The following is a 26,818-nucleotide window of genomic DNA, read 5'->3' as shown; positions in this document are numbered from 1 at the left end:
TTTTGATAAAAAATCGATATTGAATTCAACTGCTTTCTACTGATGAGTTTTCGTGTAAGGATTTAAAGCACAAATTTAGAGCAAGACAAAACAATTTAGTCTCAGATTAGCACAAGCCATACGAGGTAGAATCATATGTACAGACGAAACACACTCCAAGATCAAATATCAAGGAAATATAATCAAGATTAAACAACATACTTGACTGGTGATGGAAGGTGGCAGAAAAACTGTCATAGTAAAGACCAAAGACAAAAGTGACAGTTCCAGCAAATTATCAATTTCTACTGATCTACCAGTATTAGTTTCAGCCAGGCATTAACTTGTACGTTTACGTTCACTTGTGACCTCTTTATCTTCCTCAGGTTTGGGTTATGGTGGCCTCTAATCAGCTTATAGTGAAATCAGTTTTCTAGACCGACTTCTTCTCGGATTCATCGACATTATAATCATCATCGTCGTCATCATCTTCCTCTTCTTCCTCGCTTTCATATATGCTGCTCCTGTACTTGCTTAGTTCATTCTTAGCATCGCCTCCACCCAAAAAGTCAAATCCAAAGTCGAAGTCGCGATGCTTAACTAAAAGCCAACGAAGTAAGCGGTCTTCTTTGTTCAAGTAATGCAGCTCATTGTTAAAACTGGGTGGTGTCATCATTGTCATTTGCATGAGTTGACCCTAAAAAACATGCAAAATCTTAAAATGTAGTAACAATTATCATAATATCGAGAACAGAAGTTGACTTAGAATTATTGACTCCTTTGTGAAAATACTGAAGAGAAAGATCAATCCAAAACTTAGTTATCTTATCGTGCACCAAAATAATGGAAAACAGCAGAAAAATGAGGATGGGGCTAAACAGCTCTATCCCTTGTGCTACCCCCTCCATTCCGTTTTACTTGGCCCATGTTGACTTGGAACTCCCCTTTGGGAAAAAATTTATTAGAGTTTTATTTCACTAAACTAACCAAATTAATTGTGCTTCGAAAATCAAAATTTAACTATTAATACTTTATATAGTTATTGAATGATGGAGGTAATATTAGAAGAACATGATAAACTTCTGGGGTGAGGTGATTAGGCGGGACATGGAACAGTTACAGCTCACCGAGGACATGACCCTAGATAGGAAGGTCTGGAAGACGCGAATTACGGCAAAGGATTAGGGCCAGTTTGGGTCGCTAGTATAGGGAATTATGTGGTGGGGGTTTTATTCCTGTTATGATTCCGTGTTCCATGTTTTATTACGAATCTGTGTGCTTTCCTCTGCTTTCCTCTGTTTTATATTACTTATGGGTGCCGTATTTATGTTATGTAATCTACTTCTATCTGCTAATCTGCTTCTGTGCTTTACTATGTGTTTGTGTGGTATCTCGTGCCTTGAGCCGGGGGTCTTTCGGAAACAGCCTTTCTACTTCATCAGAGGTAGAGGTATGGACTGCGTACATCTTACACCCCCAGACCCCACTAGGTGGGAATACACTGGGTTTGTTGTTGTTGTTGTTGTTGACAAGTAAATTGAAACAACTATATTAGTAAAGGGGCCAAGTAAAACAGAGTGCAGGGAGTATATGGAACAACTCCAAAAGCGCCAGAAACAGAAGTAGATAAAATGGAAGTTTCTATAATAACCATGACATGGGGGTTAGCTTGTGTGCACCTCGATTATTACACCAAGTACTGTTATCTCCCACCGACAAAGGCACCCGGTAACTCTCCATATCAAAACGTAGGTAAATGGAAGAAATCACGTAGTGTTTCTCGTCTCTGTTGCTTCTAGAGTTAACTTGTTTACGGACTGCAGTCCATCTTTGATGATTTTCTAATAAATCACTCACTTATCGCAGACAAAAGGCAAATATGACATTATTGAAAGGATAGTCGAGACAAACCTGATAGTATTTTCCATCTAGTTTCTTAATGCCATAACCCAGTTGGACATGACCAAATGACTTCAATTCTGTAAGCACACCATTTTTTCTATAAACATGTTTCCCAACCTTTGTAACAAGGTCCATCAGAGACTCCTTCTTTACATGCGGTTTCAGTAAAAGCATACAATCATAAAGCGGCATTGTTTGTCTCCTCTTGATTCAACCAACTACCTGAATCACAAATGAATTGCAATAAAGCTAGGAGAATCCACAAGACAAACTGCATATCTAGCGACAAGATGATTAAAGCAAACTCAACCAAGAGATTCGCCCATTGAAGTAAAACAGAATATGAAACTAACATGTTATGAAGTTTTCTTATTAGCACAAACGAAGTAGAAAATACTAGGAAGTCCAGATTCTTAAAATATTTGGAGAGTAAGAAAAATGGATTTTGCTAATAAATGTAAAAGCAAAAAATAAAGGATCTTTCTTTTTCTGAAAAACAACACAAATAGAATTCTCAATGTGACTATTTGAATAATCCATGACTATGAGACATACACACCCGAGACAAGATGAACAACCCATAAAAAACCAGAATACCAATTTCCAATCATGGCATATGAAATATTCTCTGACCAATTATTAGTTGGTGAAATATCTAACTCAAGCACCCCCAATCCCTATATACTCTCCATATGTAATATGTTGGTGAAATTACAATAAACTTACAACTGAAAAATTACAAGTGAAGAAAATAAAATGACTATCTTCTTCTTCTTCGGCTGAGGCGCGGATATCTCGCTCTCTTTAAGGAGATTCAAGCCCACTGCAGCAAATGTTTCACCGGTCCAGCAGTAATCTTCTTGACTTGTACCCTCTAGGATACAACAGCCTTCTCACAATAACTCAACAACTCTGGACAAGAGTTGAGTTCAAAGCTCCACGAAAAGAACACCTCCCTTCAAATAATGAAATCTCTTTTTTACTATCTTTTGCGAACTCTATATTATCTTGTGTGTCCCAAAACCATGCAAGACTACCTCTATTTATAGGTGAGAAATCTTCCATGCAATGATGAATAGGAAGATAAATGTGGTAGATGAATGGAATAGAAGTTACAAGAGTTACATAGGCTACACGAGTTACAAAGGTTACAAGACATAAAGAGAAGGATAATGGTGGATGTAATAAGTGTTACAAGAAACTTATGTCCACATTCTTCCACCACTAACTATAATGTTAAAGACACAAATGAATGGGAGTTTAGGTTGTAATGATCAGCCATGCAAAACGTGGGAATGCCGCCATATTAATGCAATAAAGTTGAGGTAATGGCATGAATTGCCATTTAGTAAAGAAAGAGTAACTCCACTTAAAAATGAATGGAGTAATGGCATTCTGTTAAGTCACTTACTCAAAAAAGGAGTTAAATTCTAAACCACGTCCCGTGCATATTACGACTACTAACTATTATAGAAATGTTACAAACGGATGGACCAATCAAAGCATTAAAATTGATATTAAAATGTTAAAGTATCATCATAATATATATAAACAACCCAAAAGAAGAAAAAAGGGATAATTTTGCACGTCACTGTTAAGTTCAAGAGGTGAGAATGTAAGCATTTTCCTGCCTTCAAGTCTCAATTTTTGTACATAACAATCTTTCAACTGATATTAATGTTCTATCAAGGTCATAAAATCTGCCATTCACCACTTCCAATATCCTGTGCAATGAGCTAATAAACTATGCCAAATTACAAAAAGTGTTCAAAAGATTCCTGGCTTACAACACAGATGAGTTCACGATACAATTATAGAGGAACACCCAAATATGAATTAATTCCCTCTGAACCTACGGCAGTCGAATAATTTCTTCAATATACAGAATTATTTACAAAAAGATGTATAAATGAACAAATCAAATTGTTACGGTCTCTTTTAAAATCTAAAACCATTACATTTATACATACACTAATCAAAATCAAATATTAAATCAGAAACATTAATATCAGCGAAAAAATTGCTTAGGAAAAAAAGGAAAGATGATGTAGACATACCGTTTGTCCGACTTCGGAAATGTGGGGATTTCGCCGTAAAGGTTAGTAAGATTTGGGGGTTTTACAAAGAATTAAGGGAGAAATGTGGGCTACATATGTTTTGTGTTGTCTTCGTCCAGCCCAATACTTTTTGGGCTAATTAATTCTTGGGTATTGTTTCATACAACTCATGCTCAAGGGGTGAGAGAATTAATTTTAGAATGTGTGTTATCTTATATTTAGTTGAATAAAATTATGAGATAATTTATTTTTAGATTTTAGTTCGAGATTGTACTTTGTTTTTTTATCACACGAGGATAATTATTAATGAAAAAATAAATTATACCACAACTTTAACTTACAATAAATTCTTAAAATTCTAATCCTTTTAAATAATTATATAAATTCCGAATTTTATTGAGATGTATTCGTGTAAAATTAAGTAATGTATCTAAAAGGATGTGATGTATCTGTGTGAAATTAAATCAAAAATTTTTAGTAATTTAAAAAATGTTTAGAGGGTAATTAGATTCAAAATGCATGGTTGAAATTTATGTAACTTTTTACATTATTAATTTTTAGCTAACTTATTTCCCGACCAATGCGTCCTAAGGGTTGTCAATAAGAGAAAAAATAAAAAAGGGTATATTCTATATTATTATAAATAATTTGAGTATACATCTTGTCAAAATTTAGGTTTAAATGTACTTTCAAGATATACTTTCCATCTAAACATATGTTTTCCATTATAATTTTGCATAAATTTTATCCTAAATTTTGACGGATGGGCACGTATGAAACTCAAAAGTTAAATAACTCACCCTCAATTTTAAATATTTGTTTTGATTATTTAATAAAATGTAGGTAAATTATATAAAGTAAGTATAAACCACAGAAATCCCGTGTAATATGAAAGTATTTACAGAAAATTCCTTTAAGTTTTTTCTCTCTCTATTTTACAAAATATACTTATACTTTCGTGGGTTTGTTATACATTCGTGGAATGTACGATAAAACTGTTTTGTCTATAATTAAGGAATGAGCTATCAGAAAATATATTTCAAATCCTTAAATTATTCCATTAAATAACCGATAATTAAGTAGTGTATGAGTTAATATAGTAACTGAAATTTAAATTTCAAAAAACTCTTAATCATTACTGTTGATATACGTTCTTGAAAAAAAAAAGCCGACTTCTTTCTTGATTTCTGAAAAAAAAAAAAGATGAACATCTCCGTATTGTTGCGTCATTCCGGTGTCTGGAAGTTGAAAATCAGTTATAACTCATACAAAAGTGATGTCATTATTGTTTCTGAAAGTATTAACTTTCTGAAATTGAATGCGACAATTGCGATGGAATTGATTATTGACGATGTTAAAAAAAAATTGAAGTTAAATACATTGTTGATGGTAATTCTTCTCCAATCATCATAAGGAATGATAATGGAGTGAAGGTTTACATTGAGTTGGAGAAACAATTTATGGGGCTTGTTAATTTTCCACTGTGTATATCAACTTTCGACAAATCGAATAAGGATATCGAGTTTCATAGTGAAATTGGGGCAGTAGTGTATATTGAATGTAATGAATTTGATTCTATTGCTTTAACGGTTGTTAAAATGCAAAATCAACATTCATTATACGCTTCAAAATTTGAAGTAAAAAATTTCATTACTGATTGTAAGAACACTGAAATAAAGGTTAACCAGCTTTATAAGGATAAGCAAACTCTGATTTCGGTAATGACAAAATATGCGATATCGAATGGCTTCAACACCTTTTCTAAACGATCTGACAAATAAAGGTATGAACAAAAAAATTAGCTTTATTTGTTGATGCTTTAATGGATGTTTTGTTTTGTAATAGCTGTTTTGAAGGAGTTGTTGTGTTGACGAAGGTGGTGTTTTTTAATAACCGTTTCATTACGAATGTATAATATGTCATTATACATTCGAACGAATGTATAATAAAACTGTAAATGGAGCAATTTTAGTGTTTTAATAAAATTATTAATTTTATAAGTATTTTAATACATTGACAAAATGTTTAAATTGTATGCAGCTATGTACTACACTATCGTAACAAAGATCGTAAATGGGTCCTCAAGGTGTTTTCTTTGGATCATTCTGAAATCTTTGTGATAAAGAGATCTGATTTGGAACATACATGCAGTCTGAGTGATAGACTACTGAATAACTTGGTTGCGACAACAACTTTTGTCAGTGAATTTATAGCACCAAGATTAATTAATTACCAGAGAATACACACACCTGCAGACATAATTGAAGAGATGAAGGTTGTTTACGATTTAATTAATATATGATATACTATTATACTTTATTAACATGTATGATGTTTTACCGACAACAATGACTTTTAACTGACCACATATATTGTTTTTTGTTTAAACAATATAAGAAATGACAGACTCATGTAATATAATTCGTGAACATTTAAGTTACCTTTTTCCATTTTGTTTTCCGTGTATGGTTATAATTTATACTTTCGTGTAAATGTATGATACATTCACTAAGTATTTAATGTAAAAAAATACCTTAAAAGTATGTGAATAATGTATGATATAGTGTTATAGTTTATAAATATGTATGCCGTAAAATATTTTCTTTATTTTCTATTAAGTCATGAATGTTTAACAACATGTATAATGTTATGTAATACATAAGTTTTAACGTATGAGACACTTGTTCAATGTATTATTAACTTATAACATAATTTACCTACTGCTAAAATTCAATTTGTTGATATACAATAACACATTATTTTATAATTTAATTTTATACATTATATAAAATAAATGTAAGGCAAACTCAATAACTACCAAACTATATTAGTAACATTATAATATAGTGTAAGTAATTGCAAAACATTTCTTCAGAAGATATTTATGTATGATAAGAATAAGGACATTCATAAAATGTGAATTAACATCCAAAAAGTAACAATTGTAACCGTTTAACATCAACTACAAAACCATGAATTAGTTGTTTCAATGCCGACCATTATAAAAAAATCCTACTCTAAAGTAACAAGTGCACTTTCATCAATTGTTTAGAGATAACTATTCCTTGGCCGAGGAGGATTATCATTATCACTCGTGTACCCTTCTTTTGCCTTTGTCACTCCGTAATGCCATAGTAATGAAGCATATCGTGCACGTTCAATTCCAGCATCAAGTCCACATGAATGGACTTGCTGCCCTGTACTTAATATTTCTGCATAGGCAGACACAAAGACGCAATAGTTCCTAATTTAAAAAAAACGATGAAGTAACAGTTCGTTCAATAATATAACATCATTATACATGTAAAAATAAATAAATTCACTTAAACGGTTCAGTCGGTATTTCATACCCTGAAAAAATAAATCAAACCCTAATTAAACAACAGTTAGATATGTATGAGGGTAACTTATATATTTTAAAAATAAACTGCAGTAATGTATAATGTCATAATACAAAGTTTCACCTTAAATATGTATGACCTATAAACTTGTCAGAATGTATAATGTCACCTTATTTAATATTAAGACTTTATAGCTGTTTGGATATTCAGAACTGCCAATGTAAAACATATTGAAACATATTTCAGAATACCTATATTATACATTAGTGGGATGAAATAACTAATGTATAATGTCTTATATATTATAGCTTATACTTTACAATATAAACTTCCAGAATGTATAATGTCATATTACACATATAAAAATATTCAACTCATACATTATGTATCTATATGTTTGTAATGTAACCTTATACAAAATTCATAGATTCGATATGTATAATTCCACTTAATACATGATCAACCTTTTTTATGTATATAAAAACGTATATCATACATTAGTCAGATAAACTAAGTAATGTATAATGTATGTGTTGACACCTAATTTTTGCCCTCCATGCCTAAGTTTAATTCTGAGTTTCTTCGATTTTTAAATACAATTACAACATCTATTTTATCCGGATAAAAAGCTTTTCAAAATATCTATCTACGTAATTTTTGTCATTTTAAGTAGCGAATATATATCATCGTATTTTAATTATACAAAATTATATAATTTTGTTACTTAAATATATATTTTACAAAATATCGGATCTTAATCAAAGTTTATCTTGAAAATAAATTCAAATGATTAAAATTTTGATTTTAATATAATTTACTATCAAAATAATTTACTAGGATAAATATGTGTTTGATTTTATTATATCAAGAAACTCAGAATTAAACGAGGTACTAATTCGTATCGAATTTCAATTTAAGTTAGTCAGCTATTAAATTTGGCCATAATTGAAATCAAATTAGCTACAATTGCAATGCAATTGACCAATTAAATGTCAATTTCCATCAAAATTTAAATGGATGACTACATCCTAATTTGGGGGTTATGATTTAAATAACCCCAATCCTATTAATACCCCCTTAATTAAATCTACTCAACCCAAATAATTAAGGAAAAAGGACACGGGCTGTCCATTTTTTTAAAAAATGGCCCACATTTAAAAAGGTGGATATGGGTTGTCCAGTCGGCTAAACTAATTCTTTTTTTTAGTCATTTGTCCTAATTGGTCACATGTAGTCTTAATACTCAATTGATACACTTTTATACCAAATTTATACACTTTTATACTATATTGATACACTTGTTAGAAAAGAGAAGGAAATTCTATGCAACCACATGCAGTTCCTATACATAATTGATACTCTTTTATACCACATAAATACACTTTTATACTACATTGATACACTTGCAGTGTCCATATACTCTATTGATACTCTCTTATACTAGATTGATACATTCTTAGAATACATGTAGAAACTAGATAGAGTCGTATAAAATATGTATCTAAATAATAATTGTAGTTAAAAATTGTATAGAATGTGTGTAAAAATGTTATAATTATTATATAGAATATGTATATATATAGAAATTGTATCATTATTATATATAAATATATATCTTTAACAATTGTATTATATTAAAAGTATATGGTATTGAATTTTATTGTATAAATAAGTAAAACTAAACAAACCAAATAGTATGTTATTTTAATAATGTTGGTGAATGCAAAGTAATCTGGAAAAAAAATTGAGAAGGAATTACGTAATTTTTATCATAACAACTAAATAAAATTTGAAGCGCATCAACTTACAAACGTTCTTTATATATAATGATAGTAACTAGTAAGTACAAATCAAAACACCTGCTCTATTTTTCTTTTTTTTTTTTTTCAATAATAATTGCTCTACACACCGTTTGTGCTTCAGTAATGGCTACTGAAAGTGTAGTTGAATTCGTTGGGTTGGATGATATCACTTTGAAATTGAGGGGAATATGTGGAACAGTGAAAATTTCATGTACGCCCATCCCTTAGTGGCTTTTTAGCGAGTTTTTAAATTTAGGTGCTAGTTTTGTGGAATTGTTTTAGTTTTAGGTGTTATTTTTTTACTTTCCCTAATAATTAAAGCCATCAGCTGCCCAATAACTCTTCAGTCAAGCCCACTTCACAAAATGCCAACATCCAATCCATTTTTTCCTTTTAATTTCAGCAGCCAATTTTTTTTATTTCCGCTAACAACCCAACAACCCAACTTAAACAAGCCCAAACAACCTTCATTGTACAACAAAATTCAGCCAAAAAAATAGCTGACCAGCCAACTTTCAAGATCCAAAACTAGCTCCGACCGAGCAACGAGACCTAGATTTTGACCTAGATTCGTTTTACAAAACAACAACAACGTAAATTTCAATCCAAAAATTATTTTAAAATTCAAATATTTGTACAATTTTTGGCCTCAAGTGAGAGACTCCAAAATGCCCAATTTTTTTTTATCCCAAATTAGTAGAAAAACAAAGGGTGACCTTCCACCCTCTTTATAAATAGTTCATTTGTGAGTAATTTAAAAACAAGTCTTGAGAGATGGAAAAATCCTTTTGAGCAAATATAGTTATTATTATTTAGTAAAAAATTTGTTTCATAGAGTTGATCGGCTAATCAAATTTTTTAAGTTGCCGGTGACGTTTTTCGATGGTGGTTGATTTCGATAAAATTCGTAGTCTGGTTTTGCTGTCTTGAAAAAGGTGAACACACTTTTCCCTTTCATTTTTATTTATATTTTTTATTACCAATTTCTGTCGTCATTTCTTTTCTCGTAGTAATTTTTTTTTTTCATGCTGTTACATTTAGGTCTATTGTTATAATGCTCAAACGGTATTTTGTTATTGTCATAATACTCAAACGGTATTTTGTTATGCGTGTAGGTTATAGGATTTTTATTTTTATTTTTTCTATTTTTTTCTATTTTTTTATTTTTATGTATTATTTATTTATTTATTAGTCTTATTTATTTATTTTATTTTTTTATATTTTTAGTTTTTATATTTTTATTTATTTGTTTTATTTATTTATTTATTTATTTATTTTCTTTCTTTTTATTTATATATATATATATATATATATATATATTTTTCTTAAGTCTATGTCCCCAAATTGACAAAGTTTAATGTGATATTTCATAGGTAAAATGAATCTATAACTTGGTACGTTGTTCTTTCAGATAAATCATGTTAATTTTTTTTTTTTTAATGTTAATACTTGATGTTATTATTTATATGTTAGGTATCAACGCTTTACACATATTAATTGCTTTATTCCTTTTCTTTCGCATGTGGATACTTTCAAGTTCTACATGGACCCTTTTTTTCCTTCGCATATCTATTATGTATCAATGAGGTCTATCTTCGAGTGAAGCCTCAAAAGAAAGTCTAAAACGAATTTCAGTGCATGGATATAAGGAGTCTAAAGAAGAAGAATGGGTGAAAATCTCATTTTTAAAGTGGCAAAGAGACTGATAAAAAAATAACTAATATATATATATATATATAAAAGACACTTACACTAGCTTGACAGAACTAAGTGAAGTTACAACCTACAAGCATAACAAAATACCGTTTAAGTTATATTATAACAATAGCCCTAAATGTAATAACCAGAAAAGGAAATATCACTACGAAAAAAGAAAGCAAAACAAGACTACGAGTTTTGTTGGAATTAACCACCATGAAATAACGTCGCTGGCAACTCAAAAATTTTGATTAGCCGACCAACTCTATGAAACAAAATTTGTACTAAATAAAAATAATTATTTTTCCTCAAAATAATTTTTTCACCTCTCAAGACTTGTTTTAAAATTACTTCCAAATGAGCTAATTATAGAGTGGGTGGAAGGTCACCTTTATTTTTCTATCAATGTGGGATAATTTTTTTTTTTTAACATTTTGGAGTCTCAATTTGATGGCAAAAATTGTACAAATATTTAAATTTTTAAATAGTTTTTGGATTGAAATTTAAGTTGTTGTGTTGTAGAACGAATTTGGGTCAAAACCCGGGTCATCATTGCTCGATCGAAGCTGATTTCTGATCTCGAAAATTGACTGGTTGGCTGATTTTTTTTGGATGAATTTTGTTGTACAATGAAGGTTGTTTGAGCTTGTTTAAGTTGGGCTGTTGGGTTATTAGTGAAAATAAAAAAAAAAATGATCTGCTGAAATTAAAAGAAAAAAATGGACTGGATGTTGACATTTTGTGAAGTGGGTTTGGCTGAAAGGTTATTGAGTTGCTAATGGCTTTAATTATTTGAGTTGGGTAGATTTAATTAAGGGGGTATTAATAGGATTGAGATTATTTAAATCATAACCCCCAAATTTGGATGTAGTCATCCATTTAAATTTTGATCGAAATTGAAATTTAATTGGCCAATTGTATTGCCATTGTCGCCAAATTGATTTCAATTAAGGCAAAATTTAATAGGCTGACTAACTTAAATTGAAATTCGATACAAATTAGTACTTCGTTTAATCCCGAGCTTCTTGATATAATAAAATCAAATACATATTTATCCCAGTAAATTATTTTGATAGGAAATTATATTAAAATCAAAATTTTAATCATTTGAATTTATCCATAATTAAAATCAAATTGACTACAATTGCAATGCAATTGGCCAATTAAATTTTAATTTCAATAAAAATTTAAATGGATAACTACATCCTAATTTGAGGGTTATGATTTAAATAACCCCAATTATATTGATACCCCCAATTAAATCTATCCAACCCAAATAATTAAAGCCATCAGCAGCCCAATAATCATTCAGTCAAGCCCGCTTCACAAAATGCCAACATCCAGCCCATTTTTCATTTTAATTTCAGCAGCCTATTTTTTTTAGTTCCACTAACAACCCAACTTAAACAAGCACCAAAACCTTCACTGTACAACAAAATTCAGCAAAAAAACTAGTCGATCAGCCAACTTTCGAGATCAAAATCAGCTCCGATCGAGCAAGATGACTCAAATTTTAACCCGAATTCGTTCTACAACACAACAACATAAATTTTAATCCAAAAATTATTTTAAAATTTAAATATTTGTACAATATTTGACCTCAAGTGAGAGACTCCAAAATGTCCAAAATTCTTTTTATCCTACATTGGTAGAAAAATAAAGGGTGATCTTCCACTGTCTCTATAAATAACTCATTTGGGAGCAATTTTAGAACAAGTCTTGAGTGGTGGAATTTTTCTTTTGAGCAAAAATAGTTATTTTTATTTAGTAAAAATTTTGTTTCATAAAGTTGGTTAGCTAGTTAAAATTTTTGAACTGCCGACGACGTTTTTTGACGGTGGTTAATTCCGACGAAACTCGTAGTCTCATTTTACTGCCTTGAAAAAAGGTGAAACGCTTTTCCCTTCCATTTTTATTTTTATTTTTTATTACCAATTTCTGTCTTCATTTCTTTTTCCGTAGTAATATTTCTTTTTCATGTTGTTACATTTAGGACTATTGTTATAATATTAGTCAGGTATTTTGTTATGCTTAGAGGCGAACCCAGAATTTGAAGATAGGGGGTGCATCATTTTCTTTAACATAATCATGTCAATTATCAATTACATAATTTAGCATACAATTCTTTTAAACTTAAAAATTACAAAAATCATGAGCAAAATAATCAAATGTCAATTATCAACTACATGTAATGAAAGAATCACACCGCTCGAAAAAATAAGGAGACGCAAACAATTTCAATAGGGGAATCACACCCCTCCTTATAAAATAGCAAAATTGATATAATATATAATGGATGAATCACGTTTCCTACTTTCCTTCATTTGTAAGACAAAATAAATAAATATGACATTTTCAATAAAAAAATTATACCCCTCTTTATGTTTCAAGATAAAAATAATATACAATAAAGATAGAGATTAAATCTAACTTGTATTGTTGTTTGTCGGAATGACACCGTATTTTCATTGGCCCTTGGCCGCTGCTGCTAATGTTGGCTGTGTGAGTTAGTGAGTATTTTAGGCAGAAAAAAATGTGTGGGATTGAGATTTGAGAATAGAACATTCCATGGGTTATTGTATTTGAAAGGGTAAAAGCAACAAAGTGGGGCCAGATGAGGTGGCAAGTAAAGTTGTAAAGGAAGGAATTTGTAGAAAAAAATAATACCCTTCCCCATCTAGGATCGAACCCACAACGTTGGGGCATCAATGACGCGCACAACTGAGCATAGAACCAGTGCATCAAGACCCAGTTTGACATTGAGGGTGCACAATCTATTATATTAACCTTATTCGGATACACACACACACACACACATGCACATATATATATATATATATATATTAATTTTTTAAAAGGTTAACGGGTGCACGTGCATCCTCACGGTGACACGTGGATCCGCCCCTGGTTATGCTTGTAGGTTGTAACTTCACTTAGTTCTATCAATCTAGTGTAAGAGTTTTATTTTATTTTTATTTTTATTTTTATATTTTATTATTTTTATTTATTTATTATTTATTTATTTTTTACTTTTTTTTAATATTTTTATTTTATTTTATTTATTTATACATATTTTTTTATTTTTTCTTTTATTTATTTATACATATTTTATTTTTTTCTTAAGTCTATGTGCCCTAATTGACAAAGTTTAATGTGATATTTCATGGGTAAAATGAATCAATTACTTCTTCGCCAATACCTTTTACCTTTTCTTTAGCTGCTACTTTTTCCCAATTCACGTCCAATCAGAGTAGTCAGTGTGCTTGCTCCGCCTTTCTTTGACGAAACGGATACTGTAGGAGTGGTTGGGAAGGAGGGACTTCGCTAAAGAGGGTCTATCTGTGCGCGAGGAAGGTCTTTTTCCTTTCTCCTTCCTTTGCTTGACTAGGTTCAAGCTATGGGCACAAAGAGGTAAGGTATAGTAAGTTACTTCTTCGTCTTTTGCTTGTCATTGGATTGAAAGTCGCAGGCGATGCCTTCTTGCTTGTGTAGTTGGACCCTTTCACAGAAAATGGAGAGATGAATTGACATATTTATTGAATCCGTCGGGACTGACGGGGCTCGAACCCACAGTTTCCGCCTTGACGGGGCGATGCTTTGACCGATTGAACTACAATTCAGAAAAAACTAGGTGTACTTTTGGATAAATCATGTTAATTTTTTTTTTACTTTATGTTATTATTTATATGTTAGGTATCAACGTTTTACATATATTAATTGTTTTATTCCTTTTTTTTCACATGTGGATACTCTCGAGTCCTACATGGATTCTTTTTTCCCTTCGCATATCTATCATGTATAAATGAGGTCTAACCTTCGAGTCAAACCCCGAAAGAAAGTCTAAAATGAATTCCAGTGCATGAATACAAAGAGTCGAAAGAAGAAAAATGGTTGAAAATTTTATCTTTGAAGCGCCAAAGAGATGAGAAAGTCTCTTTTTATTTATTTATTTAATTATCTATTGTTGTCTTTATTTATTTATTTATTTATTTTATTTATCCATGCATTTGGGCCTCGAAGCCAAAGTTGTAAATTTAAGAAAAAATTACAGTTTATAGGTAAAAATCTTTCATAATTACATATATGGGTAATGTTTTAGATAATTACAATTCATAGGTAATTGTTAGTTAAAATTCAGTTTTATGTGGGCCCATTTATACAAATATAATTTCTAATATATATAACAAATACAAACTATTTTCTCTCTCTCAAAATTAATATTTTATTTCCACTCTCACCTAATCGGAGTAATATGTGGCAATAGGTTACTTATTTGCTCTGATGGGACTTTTTAAGCAACAGTAGGTTTTTTTATGCTAAAGAGATTGTGCTAATCTCAAACTTCTTTCAATTGAAATATCATAGAATATATTTCTTCCTATTTCTTCTCCCAAAATTTCTCAAATATTGTGTTCTTCACCTGCAGATAAGCTGACTTTTGTCCATTGAAGATTACGTTGAAGCTTTTTTACTTTTTAGGTGGCAATAGATTTTTATGCTTAAGAGATTGTGCTAATCTCAAACTTCTTTCAATTGAAATATCATAGAATATATTTCTTCCTATTTCTTCTCCCAAAATTTCTCAAATATTGTGTTCTTCAACTACAGATTAGCTGATTTTTGTCAATTGAAGACTACGTTGAAGCTTTTTTAATCCCTATAAAATCGCATAGATTTGATTTGAAGATTTTTACGGTAAATTTTATATCTTTACGGATATATATGTTTGTTCTTCTTTATTTTTTTTAAGTTATTCTCTACATTACCCACTAATTTTATTTGATTTTTCATATATATGCAGATGTTAATTAGGTGTGAAAGTAACCAATTTCTAGTTTTTCAAATGGATGGGGAAACCCCTTTTAGGAGAGTAATAAGAGGTATTGAACATGTAGATAAGACTAATTGTGGTACTCGATCGTTTGATTTGAGATTCAACATAAGATATTTTTGTATATTTATCAATTAGACTTTTTGTAGTTTAGTTGTGTAGAATCTCATAATATTAAAGTTTTGTATTTGTACGGTTGTATTTGGTGTAAAGATATATACATATATCTACACCATATAGTTATATTTATGTAAATATAACTATGTATGTAAACATATACATATATATATACATAAAATTATATATATATATATATATATATATATATTCAATTCGTTTAGCATATAAATTTTTTATTTGTTTTATGATATGTAGTTGTATACAATTAGTTTATGGGTGAGGCTTTATATATATTTGATAATTTTTTTGTGATCATTAGTATTTTTGTGGTTGATCATTTGCATTTTTTTGGTTAAACATGATAGTAGTTTTGTCATCACAGATCTTCCTACGAAGTTTCCGCATGTTTCGTGTTATGTGGAGATGAAGATATTTGATACTTTAAAACAAAAGCTATCCGGTGTTTAGCTTAGAAGATTTATGGGAACATGCTTTGATCAATACGCCACTATGCCGGAATCATGGGTTCAATCCCAATTGTTTAGGTGTGCTATGTCCCTTGAGTTGAAAACTAGTTTATCTACATTTTATAATTTTTTTCTTGATCATTTGTATTTTTTTTGATTGATCATTTGTGTTTTTTTTGGTTCAACAGGATAGTAGTTTTGTCATCATAGATCTTCCTAAGAAGTCCCTACATGTTGCGTGTTATGTGGAGTCTTCATTGTTGTATATGTGGAGTATCTTAGCCATGAAAAAGGTATACCACCTAGATATTTTGATGCAAACGCTTTTCGTACCCGTTATGCTGCTCTTCTATGTAAGCATGAGACTCAGAAGAATGAGATTGGCGCAGTTAGTGATGATGAGAGTCCGGATAAGTCAGTGAGGCCTCAATTTGAGTGTGAGAATAGTGACATGATAATAATCGCTTAGACAGTATATATGTTCCTCCATTTATTGGTTTTAGTTGAAAATACAAACTGATCTTCAATTTTTTTTTGTTTAATTCTAATATCAAATATGATATTTCATTTTGTTGGAAATTGTCCAGTGGCATATTTTTTTCAATGCTAAACTAGTCTTTGTTATTAGTGTGTTGTCTAAAGAATACTAATAGTACACATAATAATGTGTATGTATTGGGTAATTGAATATGTCTCATAGATGAGCCATGCAAATACGTATTTACAATAGTCTTTGCCGTTTTAGCAATTGAAATCTCTATTGACTTATTAGTGTTTGTTTATAATTATACATTTATTATGAATTTTTTTTTTTATATAAAACTTTGTATATCTATAGGTTAATAAAACAAGTCATGGTGGTATATTACCAATCTTTTCAATTGTTATCTATAAGTTAATACCATGTTTTTAAATGCACAAATTCAATCTCTTAAGTTGTGACTGACATTTATTTTGACACATATACTATCTTGTAGAATATGATATACATACATAAATATACATATATAAATAAGATAGATTAAATGAGCGTTAAAACCAACTGCATATTACATTAAACCGCATATATGGCTAACAACTGCATTACTGATATTTTATTTATACATTTGGAGTTATTCAAATAAAAGTTAAACATAAACAAATTAAAACGTATACAGTTATATAAATATATTTATATACATATATATATATATCTATTGACATTCCCACATATATACATACATACTTATCAACTGGCATTTTTTGGTATACGTTAATTTAGCTGAAAATACATATATTCATATAAATGTATTACTCATATTATTAAACAATTATGTTTTATATAATTTAATTTGAAACCTATACAATCTGAAAATTGTATAGGTATAAATATATGTATATATACATTTTAAGTAAATAAAAATACATATGCATATAATATGTTAAACATCAGGATAGTTAAAACCAACAAATTATTACATTAGGCTGCATATTGATACAGTTATAGTGTAAAGTGAAATATATATGCAAACTTACAGTCAGTATATATTATGAAAATAAAGTATATAGCATGAAAACTTACAATTTCAATTTAATATGAAAACAAAGTATATAACAAAATGTATCATGTTATTGATCATTATTCGAACTACAATCAGTCACAAGTCATAACAAAATCCTGTATGTGTTTCGCCCTATACACTCTTTTATGGTTCGATAACTTCTGCTTCACCATGCCACTAATCAATGTACTACTAACATGTTTCTGCTCGTACACCCGATCCTTTAAAGAACAAGTATGCTCCTGACAAAATCGACGAATCTTAAAGAAGTCAGTTTTTTTATTACTAGATGTCATTAGTAACCAACCACATCCCTTCGATTTACATACCAAATTATATCTGCGATGTAAAAGTTATCTATTAGTAATTTATACAAAAAAGATTTTGTATTTTAAAAAACTTCAAAACTGATTTGCTAACATGTACAATCCTGTATGAATAGAAACATATAATAACAACTGTATGTATCTAGTTAGACAATAATATGAATAAACTTAATAAAATTATCCATATTATATATACATAAATACATAAATACATTTTTATCATAAGATAAAACCATGTACAAAATATAAACACAAATGCTTTAATACGATAATTACACTTACCCGACTACATTTGATTGTATCATATTGAATTCTTTTACTGCTAAATTCAACTTTATATTCAACTTTCAATGTTTTTAAATTCAACTCAATACAAAGTTGCTTACTAATTAATTAAATCAAACCATCGTATTTTTCTGTTTCTTCAATTGCAATCGAGTCCAAGTCATACTGTCCATACTCATTATAACAGTTTTATACGCCCGAATGATTCAGAACAATTGATAATTGCCCCATAATTTTTAAAAAAATTCTGTAAACAAATACAGTATGCAAATTGTCAGTAACTATGAATTCAAAATAAATTAACAATTATAAGGTTTTAAAAATTGTAAAAACTCGTGTGTTAGATCACAAATTGAAATTGCAGTATGGATCGTGTATACATTAACAAAAAATAATAAATCAAAACATATTAAAATTTATATAATTTAATCGAAAACAATAAATACACAAATATAAGTGCAAATACACAATTTTGATTTTCAAAAAAATCGTCTTTCAAGAATTTTTAAATGAAATTTGAATTGAGAAAATACCTGTTAAAATTTATTGTTGAATAACTCCTCCCTCTTTTTTCAAATCTTTCCAAAATAATTTTTTTTAGCTTTAATACAACTATTTTTGCAGATAATGAGCTTTAATGCTCATTAATGGATGAGCAATTAGTGGAAAGTTGAAATAATTTAAGGTAATTTACTGCTTTCAAGTTTCCTTTTTTATCTTTTATTTCAGTTAGATTATGTTTCTTCTGATTTGTATAATTTTTATATATATACAAATAACTATTTACTACTTTTGCCTATAATTTGTAATTATTGAAACTTTCACTAGAAGTTAGTTATAGGTCTTATACTTTGCCTATATGTGAATTTTTACCTAAATTTAATACAGGTGGAACAGATTTTGGGCCCATAGGCTCGGAAAATTAGTTTAGGACAGGTTACGGGCTAAAGCGCGACATTTAAACTAGGACAGGTGCAAGTGAACCAAAAGCCCAATTATATTAGGACAAAGTTTATTGATTTGGGCCCAATGACTTAAGTCTTTTATTTTCTCCCTTTTCCTTTTATGTGCTATTTGCTAATTGCTTAGACTTAGTTGAATTTCCGCTAAGTCGTTAAAAATCGATTTTGCAATGACTTTCAAAATATTCCTAAAATCACTTTCTTTTAAAAAAATCAACTTTTTTTTTTTTAATAAAAAGGGTTAGTCAAAAGATATTTTCAAACAGTCCAGATAGCCGCAAGTTAGTGGACATTTTAGGTGCCTTAAAAACTTTCCTAAAATGTTAATAGGAACTGCTTACCTAGAATTTCTAAAACTCAAATGATTTTTCTGTTCTGAATTGTTTGGGTAATTTATAAAGGTTTTTTAATTCTCCAAATAAATTAAGTGGCGACTCTAAAAAAGTCAAAATTTCTTTGCAAAACAGTATGCACAACTGAATTGATAGAACACATATGCACACTGTATAAACCTATATTATCAACTTATAATCAATACCTTCAGAAGACGTGGTCGACCAGAATCATCAACCTTCTTTTTACTTGACGCTTTTGAACCTGACTTCTTCGATCTAGAACTCGCAACTTCCTTCAACTTCTTCATTGTAACGGGGTCGTTTCGGTGCTTTGAACGATTCTCTGCAAAATTGGGTTCTTCAAATACGATTGATTACATTGATTTAATAGTAGCAACTACAAAAAAAGAAAATCAAAAATCTAACTTATAGTATATGAAAAAAAAAACGGCAAAAATCGAACTGCAAAACTTGAATATCACGGCAAAATACGGTAATTTCATACAAAACGAACATGCAGTCAAAGAAAAATCGGGAAAACTCCTGAATTGGTAAAGTTGAAAAAAAAAAGGAAGTAAATCAAGTAAACTCGGTTAAAGTTTGAAAACTTACAACTTGGTAACCTTCAATTACACGTTACTTGATTTTTACTGTGAAAAAATGATTTCAAATATGGATGAGAAAGCGGGTGTTAATGGGAGCAGATGGGAGAGAAATACGAAAGTTTTTACCTATGTTTTAGATGTATAGGGTTTAAGAGAGAGCAAGTAAAAAAAAAGGAATTTATGTTATTAGTTTGGAATTTGTGTAAATACTTTATCAAACTGGGATTTAAAACAATAAGGTTACTTTAGTTTGTGTATATATGTAATTTTTAGATAAAGTAATACTCACATGCATGTGAAAGCAAAGCCCAAAGAACACCGAACAAGAAATTGTGAAGTATATACAGGTAATACTCTGATCCATTTTTCTCAAGGATTTGACATGTTTCTTCTTATGTAGCATACATATTAGTAGAATAAGTTTCAAGTATATATTGTTCTAAATTCTTTTCTACGAGCTAGCTACTTTTCTTTTTTTGACTTCTATATAATTTATTTTAAAAGTTGAGAATGATAATCTCGATACATGATTTGATCTGATTTTCCTATCTATAAAGTATATCAACCAACTTTTGGCGAATATTTAACACGACTATCTTCATCAGGGCAAAACAAGAGAAGATAACAACACACATCAAGCATATTAACACAGTCATAATCAAGCACGATGCCTGTAACACAAAGGTTCGTATGTTCTATTATGTATTTGCTTGCGTGATTTCAACTCCTACCAGCTCTGGCCGCTCATATGAATGTGGATCTGCTGGCAATTGGCATTCATTTCCAGTAGAGTTGCATCTTTCACAAGGATGAAATGGGATTTTGGGTTGACTTATGACCAAATGTTTAGAACTAAGTATTAGAATGCTAAGAAGAGAAACCGTTGTGTTGTTTGGTCGGGAACAGGATATCCCAGGATAATTAATTCTGGGATTAATTATCCCGGGTTTAGTTATCCCACCATATGTATGTGATAACTTATCCCATTACTAAGGCACAAATGGTGGGATAAGTAATACCTCACACCAAACGACGCTAAATCAGTTTATTTTGTTTCTCTTTTAGGTAGTTATTTTTAATCTTTTGTCCCATGAAATATATCTGCAGCCTCATATTCAAGGTATAATAAATACATATATCTCGTCTCATATTCAAGGTAGAAGCGCTTTTTTATTAGGTAAAAAGGTGTTGATGTTCATATTGATGAAATTGTTTTACTGAATTAGTTACATGTGAGCATTATTGGATATGCTATTTATGTAATGTTATAATGATATTAATTTCCTTCTATTACTGTCAACTACCTGATGTTTGAACATAACGTTTTCTTCATATTTCTTCTTAATCATGAAACCCATTATACGACTTTTATACATTTTTAAAAACTAGTTTAGGTGTACGCGCCTTGTGCGTGTAACTCACTTTAATGAGTTTAAACATTACACTAAATAGGATATTTATTTAAATAATAAAGATGAATATAATAATTAAATTTAATATCTTTTGAGTATGTAAAGATGGAGAATTTATTTATTAGATCTAACTTTTATCAAAAATATTTTTAAAAGTCGATCGGTAGTTCATATACCATCTGTAAATTGCAACAAAATAATAAAATGATAGAGACATCAAAATAATACAATTAAATCTAATCTTTACACACAAAATTTTTTTCAAAGTCGTCCGACACTCATCTATCACCTGTAAATAATAGCAAAATAATACAATAAGATATCAAAATAATACAACTAAACCTAACCTTTACATAAAAAAATCCTCAAAGCCGACCAACATTTATCTATCACATGTAAACGGCAACAAAATAATACGATAAAAGTGATACCAAAACAATACAATTAAACTTAAATTTTACACACAAAAAATTCTCAAAGTCGATCGAGATTTATCTTCGAACTGTAAACTACCACAAAATAACAAACTAATAGAGATATTACGGTAATACAATTAAACCTAAACTTTACCTAAACAAAATTTTCAAAGTCGACTCACATTCAACTAGCATCTGTAAATTAAAATAAAACAATAAGATAATAAAGATATCAAAACAATACAATTAAACCTAACCTTTACCCAAAAAAATTTTCAAAGTCAACAGACATTCATCTACGACATATAAACTGTAAAAAAATAATATAATAGTGATCACAAAGATTCGATTTTGATCAAACTAATTTTTGTCTAAGCAAAAAATTTTGACCCTAAAGAATGATTTTGAATGAAAACAAAGAAGATATATATATACACACATGTTGAATTCTATTATGCTGACAAAAATAATGGAGAAGTTGAGTGTTAGAAAATCAAACATCCGATTGGCTCTCGTTTTGGTTTGGCGGAAAGGTGAAAAGCACAAAATCTTTCTTCCGGTATTTTTCTAATTGAACAATAGAAAGAAAAATATTAATTAATTCTCTTACCATATATTTTAGGAGTCTCATATATTTTAGGAAGTCTAGTAGAAAGGAAAAAATTAATTAATTTTCCTACCATATATTTTAGGAGTCTCATATATTTTAAAAGTCTAGTTAATATAATATAAAATAATTAAATAATAAATTTTAAAAAAATAACCAAAAAACAGTTTTGTCTAAAGAAAAATCGTTTAATAAAGGGCAAAAAGTTCAAATCACTTTTCTAAGGGTGTTCACACTTGTAATTATATTATAGATATAGATTAAAAACTGTAAAAAGGCTGTATGTGGTTACAAGTTGACCCCTTGACTCGTGACCACAACTGTAACACTCCGCATTTTCGAGCTAGAAAACGAACCGTCAATCCTACTTGCGTAAAATCTAATTCCATGGTTTGTATTTAAATTCATGTGTCATGATCCTTCTCCTAGTGTATGAAGTGAGTATGAGGTGAAAAGTGTTCATAAAAATCACTTGAAACAAAGTTGAGCTAAGAACCCTTCATTCATCAAAAGTTTGATATTTGATTCTGCAAGGGTCTATTTTGAACATGTATAACTTTTAATACACATAAAAATTCTCAGCTCAAGACTCACCAATTTGTAGATAATTGGATTATCTTTCCAACAGTACTAATTTTGCCTAAATCCGATAAACGAGCGAAAAGTTATGGCATTTTCCGTGTGAGGCAGTAAGCCAATGCGACGCATCAGCCTGCGCGTTACGGAGCTGTTTCACCTGCGCGTTACGGACCCACTTGGTCCTTTGTAGGAGACTCACCTCTGAAGCATCCCTACGTGCTAAATTTTGCATCTTTGAGGGTAACGTGGTCATTTGAAGAACTGATTTTGGGAAAAGCATGTGTTAGAAGTAAGGTGTGTAGCTTGAAAAAAATAAGAAGAGAATGTTTCGTAGTTTATTTTTAGAGTTCTTTATGACTTTTGTTCTTCACAATCAAAAATTCAAATTTTTTTTTTTCACCTTGCGCTCATTTGTCAAAAACAAAAAAATCAAAAAGATTTTCTTTTTCTTTAGCATGCATTCACAATTCGAAAATGCCAAAAAGATTTTTTTTCTCTTTCATAGTTGTTGGTGTCAGTTTTGTGTAAAGTGTCTAATTGAAAATTCAATAAAATTTTATTTGTCATCGTCCGTCTATAATCGCGTCTCTCAAGTCAAGTCCTAGTTCATTTTAATCCTTAATTGTCTAATCTGGACGAACTACGTACCCCTGATTCTCCTCTTTCAGGAGTGATATACGTAGGCAGCTTATTGTTGGTTCGGAGATCTGATTTGAAAAAATTCAAAAAGATTTTCTTTACTCTTTATTTAGAGTAAGTGTTTCATGTACATCTTTAAAAGAAAATTGCAAAAATATTTTCCTTTAATAGGTTCAGGTTTCATTTTCCTATGAAATTTAAAATTGAAAACCTCCAAAAAAATTTCTTTGGTAATTATAGATTTCACTTTATATAGGGATGTTAAAGCTGAAAAATTCAAAAACATTTTCATCAATTCTTTTGACAAATTGTTATTTTCTTTTCTTCTTAAAGTTTCGAGAAAAGGAAAAAAAAGAAACAAAACAAAGAGTTCAGTTTGTCATTTTGGCAAGACTTCACGAACTACGCACACCTGATTCTCCTCTCTTGGGGGTGAGATACGTAGGCGCCCCTCTTGGGTTCAGTGACCTTTTCAAAAAGGAAAAAAAAAGGTTTTGAAAAAAAAATGTTGAATTCTAACACATTTGCTATCTTTTGTTCAGTTAGTTTAAGGTGGTTGGTTTGTGGCATTTTGGCTGGTCCTCCATATTACACCAAGTCACAGAGAAAGTTATAGCCAACAAGGATATCAAGTTTGTTGTCACTGATTAGATAGGGAGTTCGGGCAATGAGAATTTAGGAGCTAATGAAGAGATTCGAAAATTAAGCCAACAAATGATAGAAATGGATCGACCTTGGGCTAATGGGTTGCCACCTCCTCCATTTCCCGCTGATAATCTGGAATATCTTTCTAGCTTGCCTCCAGTGTCACATACATAGTTTTCTATTTTTATTGACACACCACAACATGCATCAGGACTTGCTCCGGGGAAACACTATCCAAACACTTCCAATATTTATTTCCTCGCTCCTCAGCACAAAGCTACCACATACTCGGCTCCACCCACTGTTCATGCTTTTATACCCCCACCCCCACCCGAAGCTCATACTTTTGAGGTTTATCCACAAGATGTGCCTCCCCACTCTGTGAGAGAGCTTGTATTGAATATTGTTGCTGATCAACATCATGCTATTGATCCCACATTTAAGTCGACTAACCTTATGACTATACTCACCCGCCTGAATTTTCTCTTAGCACTGAGAAGCCTGTTATAACAGAAGAACAAGAGGAAATGACCAGAAAATTGAGAAGTTTAGAACTGGCTATGAAAGACCTCCAGGGACTTGGGGGGGTACAAAAGTGTCTCATATAAAGATCTGTGCATGTTTCCAGGGGTTCATCTTCCTTTTGGTTTTAAAATGCCGAAGTTTGAGAAGTATGATGGACATGGTGATCCTGTAGCACATTTGAGACGTTATTGGAACCAACTAAGGGGTGCTGGGGGGAAGAAAGAATTACTCATGGCATATTTCGGTGAGAATCTTTTAGGCCTAGCTTCAGAATGATTTGTTGACCAAGATATCGACAAGTAGATTAGTTGGGATGACCTAGCTAATGAATTTGTGCAACAATTCTAATATAATGTGGAGTTGATTCCTGATGAGAAATCCCTAACTAATATGAAGAAAAAGAATACTGAGACTTTCAGAGAGTATGCGATTAGATGGCGTGAACAAGCTGCTAGGGTGAAACCATTAATGAAAGAAAGTAAGATAGTGGAGGTATTTATTCAAGCGCAGGATGAAACATATTATCAACACTTGTTATCTGCATTAGGCAAGCCATTTATTGAGGTCCTCAAAATGGTGGAGATGATAGAAGAGAGAATTAAGACAGGTCGCATCGTGAGTTTTGCAACATTGAAAGCGACAACTCAAGCAATTTAAAAGGGTTTAGGAAGTGTTGGGGAGACAAAGAATAAGGAAGTTGCATCTTCTATTGTAGTTGGACAGTGGGCACGGTCAAGAAGATTCCTTTGTCGTCACTCTTAGGCTTAAACTCAAGTTCATGCCCAAGCTTCACATAATCACTCCCAAAATCCATTATACTCTGCTCCTCCACCTCCATATCCAGTATATAACGCACAACCATATGTTCAACCCCCATTTACCCACAGTGGAACACACCAACTCCTCAGAGTCATCCTCTAACTCCACAAACATACCAAAACCCTTCTAAGACTGATTTTTGATCCAAGCCAAATGATGAAATGAGGCAGAAGTCAAGGGATCGCTTCACACCAATTGGAGAGTCGTATGCCAGTTTGTTTCAAAGATTGGTACAATGGGACATGATCACTCATCTCCTTGGATGCACTCTTAATCGGTGTTCAAGAAATTTTGATCCTAATGTACGATGCGCGTATCATTTTGATGCTCAGGGTCATCGTATTGAAGATTGTCGAGATTTGAAAAGAGAAATTAAAAAGATGATTCAAGATGGATCAATTATAGTGCGGAACATTGACAGTATGGGAAGCTCTAGTCATGCTGATATGCAAACCAGTGGCTAAGTTGTCAGGCTAAGCAATTGAGAAATCACCCCTCTCCCTACTAGGCAGATGTCTGGTAGTTTGTTTTATTTTTTTTTCTGTTTTTTAAATTATTTTATGATTGTAGTTCGGGATCTAGCTTGTTTTGTCTTTTTGTCGTTTATGTTCAAACCCTTCTATCTTTTATTTCAACTAAATGAATTGCCTATTTTCCTTTGTGTTTTAAATATGTGTTGTTTGTTTGTTTTCTTTATACAGTACATTTTATGTTGACTCTAGTGATATGACATGCTTGCAGAATTTTCAGCCAGATCTTAAAGTCCAATTTAACCATGAAACATGGAATTAGAGGGATAAGTTTGGAAAAGCATCTGAGAAAATAGGTAGAGTGCTGAGACCTTTGGTGACAAGTTGAAGCCTTTTCTAAAAATTAAGGCAATTATTTTGAGAATCACATGAATAACTTGGTCATCAATTGAAAA

General features: G+C 30.7%; 1 protein-coding gene and 1 long non-coding RNA gene across 3 annotated transcripts; one reads left to right on the top strand and one right to left on the bottom strand.

Annotated features, from left to right (window-relative positions):
* Positions 1 to 74: 74 nt before the first annotated feature.
* On the bottom strand, positions 75 to 4,086 carry LOC107859901. The gene is made up of 3 exons (XM_016705053.2): positions 3,939 to 4,086; positions 1,891 to 2,103; positions 75 to 676 (listed from the first exon to the last, which is right to left on the bottom strand). Exons 2-3 carry the CDS (start codon positions 2,071 to 2,073, stop codon positions 413 to 415), a joined length of 447 nt encoding a protein of 148 aa, XP_016560539.1. The 5' UTR covers positions 2,074 to 2,103; positions 3,939 to 4,086; the 3' UTR covers positions 75 to 412.
* Positions 4,087 to 9,762: 5,676 nt separating this feature from the next.
* On the top strand, positions 9,763 to 16,764 carry LOC107861320. 2 transcript variants are annotated; one of them, XR_001671786.2, is made up of 5 exons: positions 9,763 to 10,016; positions 15,388 to 15,474; positions 15,581 to 15,659; positions 16,113 to 16,275; positions 16,386 to 16,764. It is a non-coding gene; the product is annotated as an uncharacterized LOC107861320 (long non-coding RNA). The 2 variants fall into 2 exon arrangements; XR_001671787.2 differs by lacking the exons at positions 15,388 to 15,474; positions 15,581 to 15,659.
* Positions 16,765 to 26,818: the final 10,054 nt, after the last annotated feature.

The sequence above is a fragment of the Capsicum annuum genome, chromosome 2, assembly GCF_002878395.1.
Source record: "Capsicum annuum cultivar UCD-10X-F1 chromosome 2, UCD10Xv1.1, whole genome shotgun sequence".
NCBI lineage: Eukaryota > Viridiplantae > Streptophyta > Magnoliopsida > Solanales > Solanaceae > Capsicum > Capsicum annuum.
The sequence above is the reverse complement of the archived record's forward strand: the minus strand, read 5'-3'. Positions and strand labels throughout refer to the sequence as shown.

What these genes read in the sequence shown, in the direction of transcription:
- LOC107859901 (XM_016705053.2), bottom strand. Translation starts at nt 2,073, where the DNA reads ATGCCGCTTTATGATTGTATGCTTTTACTGAAACCGCATGTAAAGAAG. An exon ending in TAGATGGAAAATACTATCAG is followed by an intron (nt 677 to 1,890) that starts GTTTGTCTCGAC and finishes CATGTTTTTTAG; the next exon opens with GGTCAACTCATGCAAATGAC.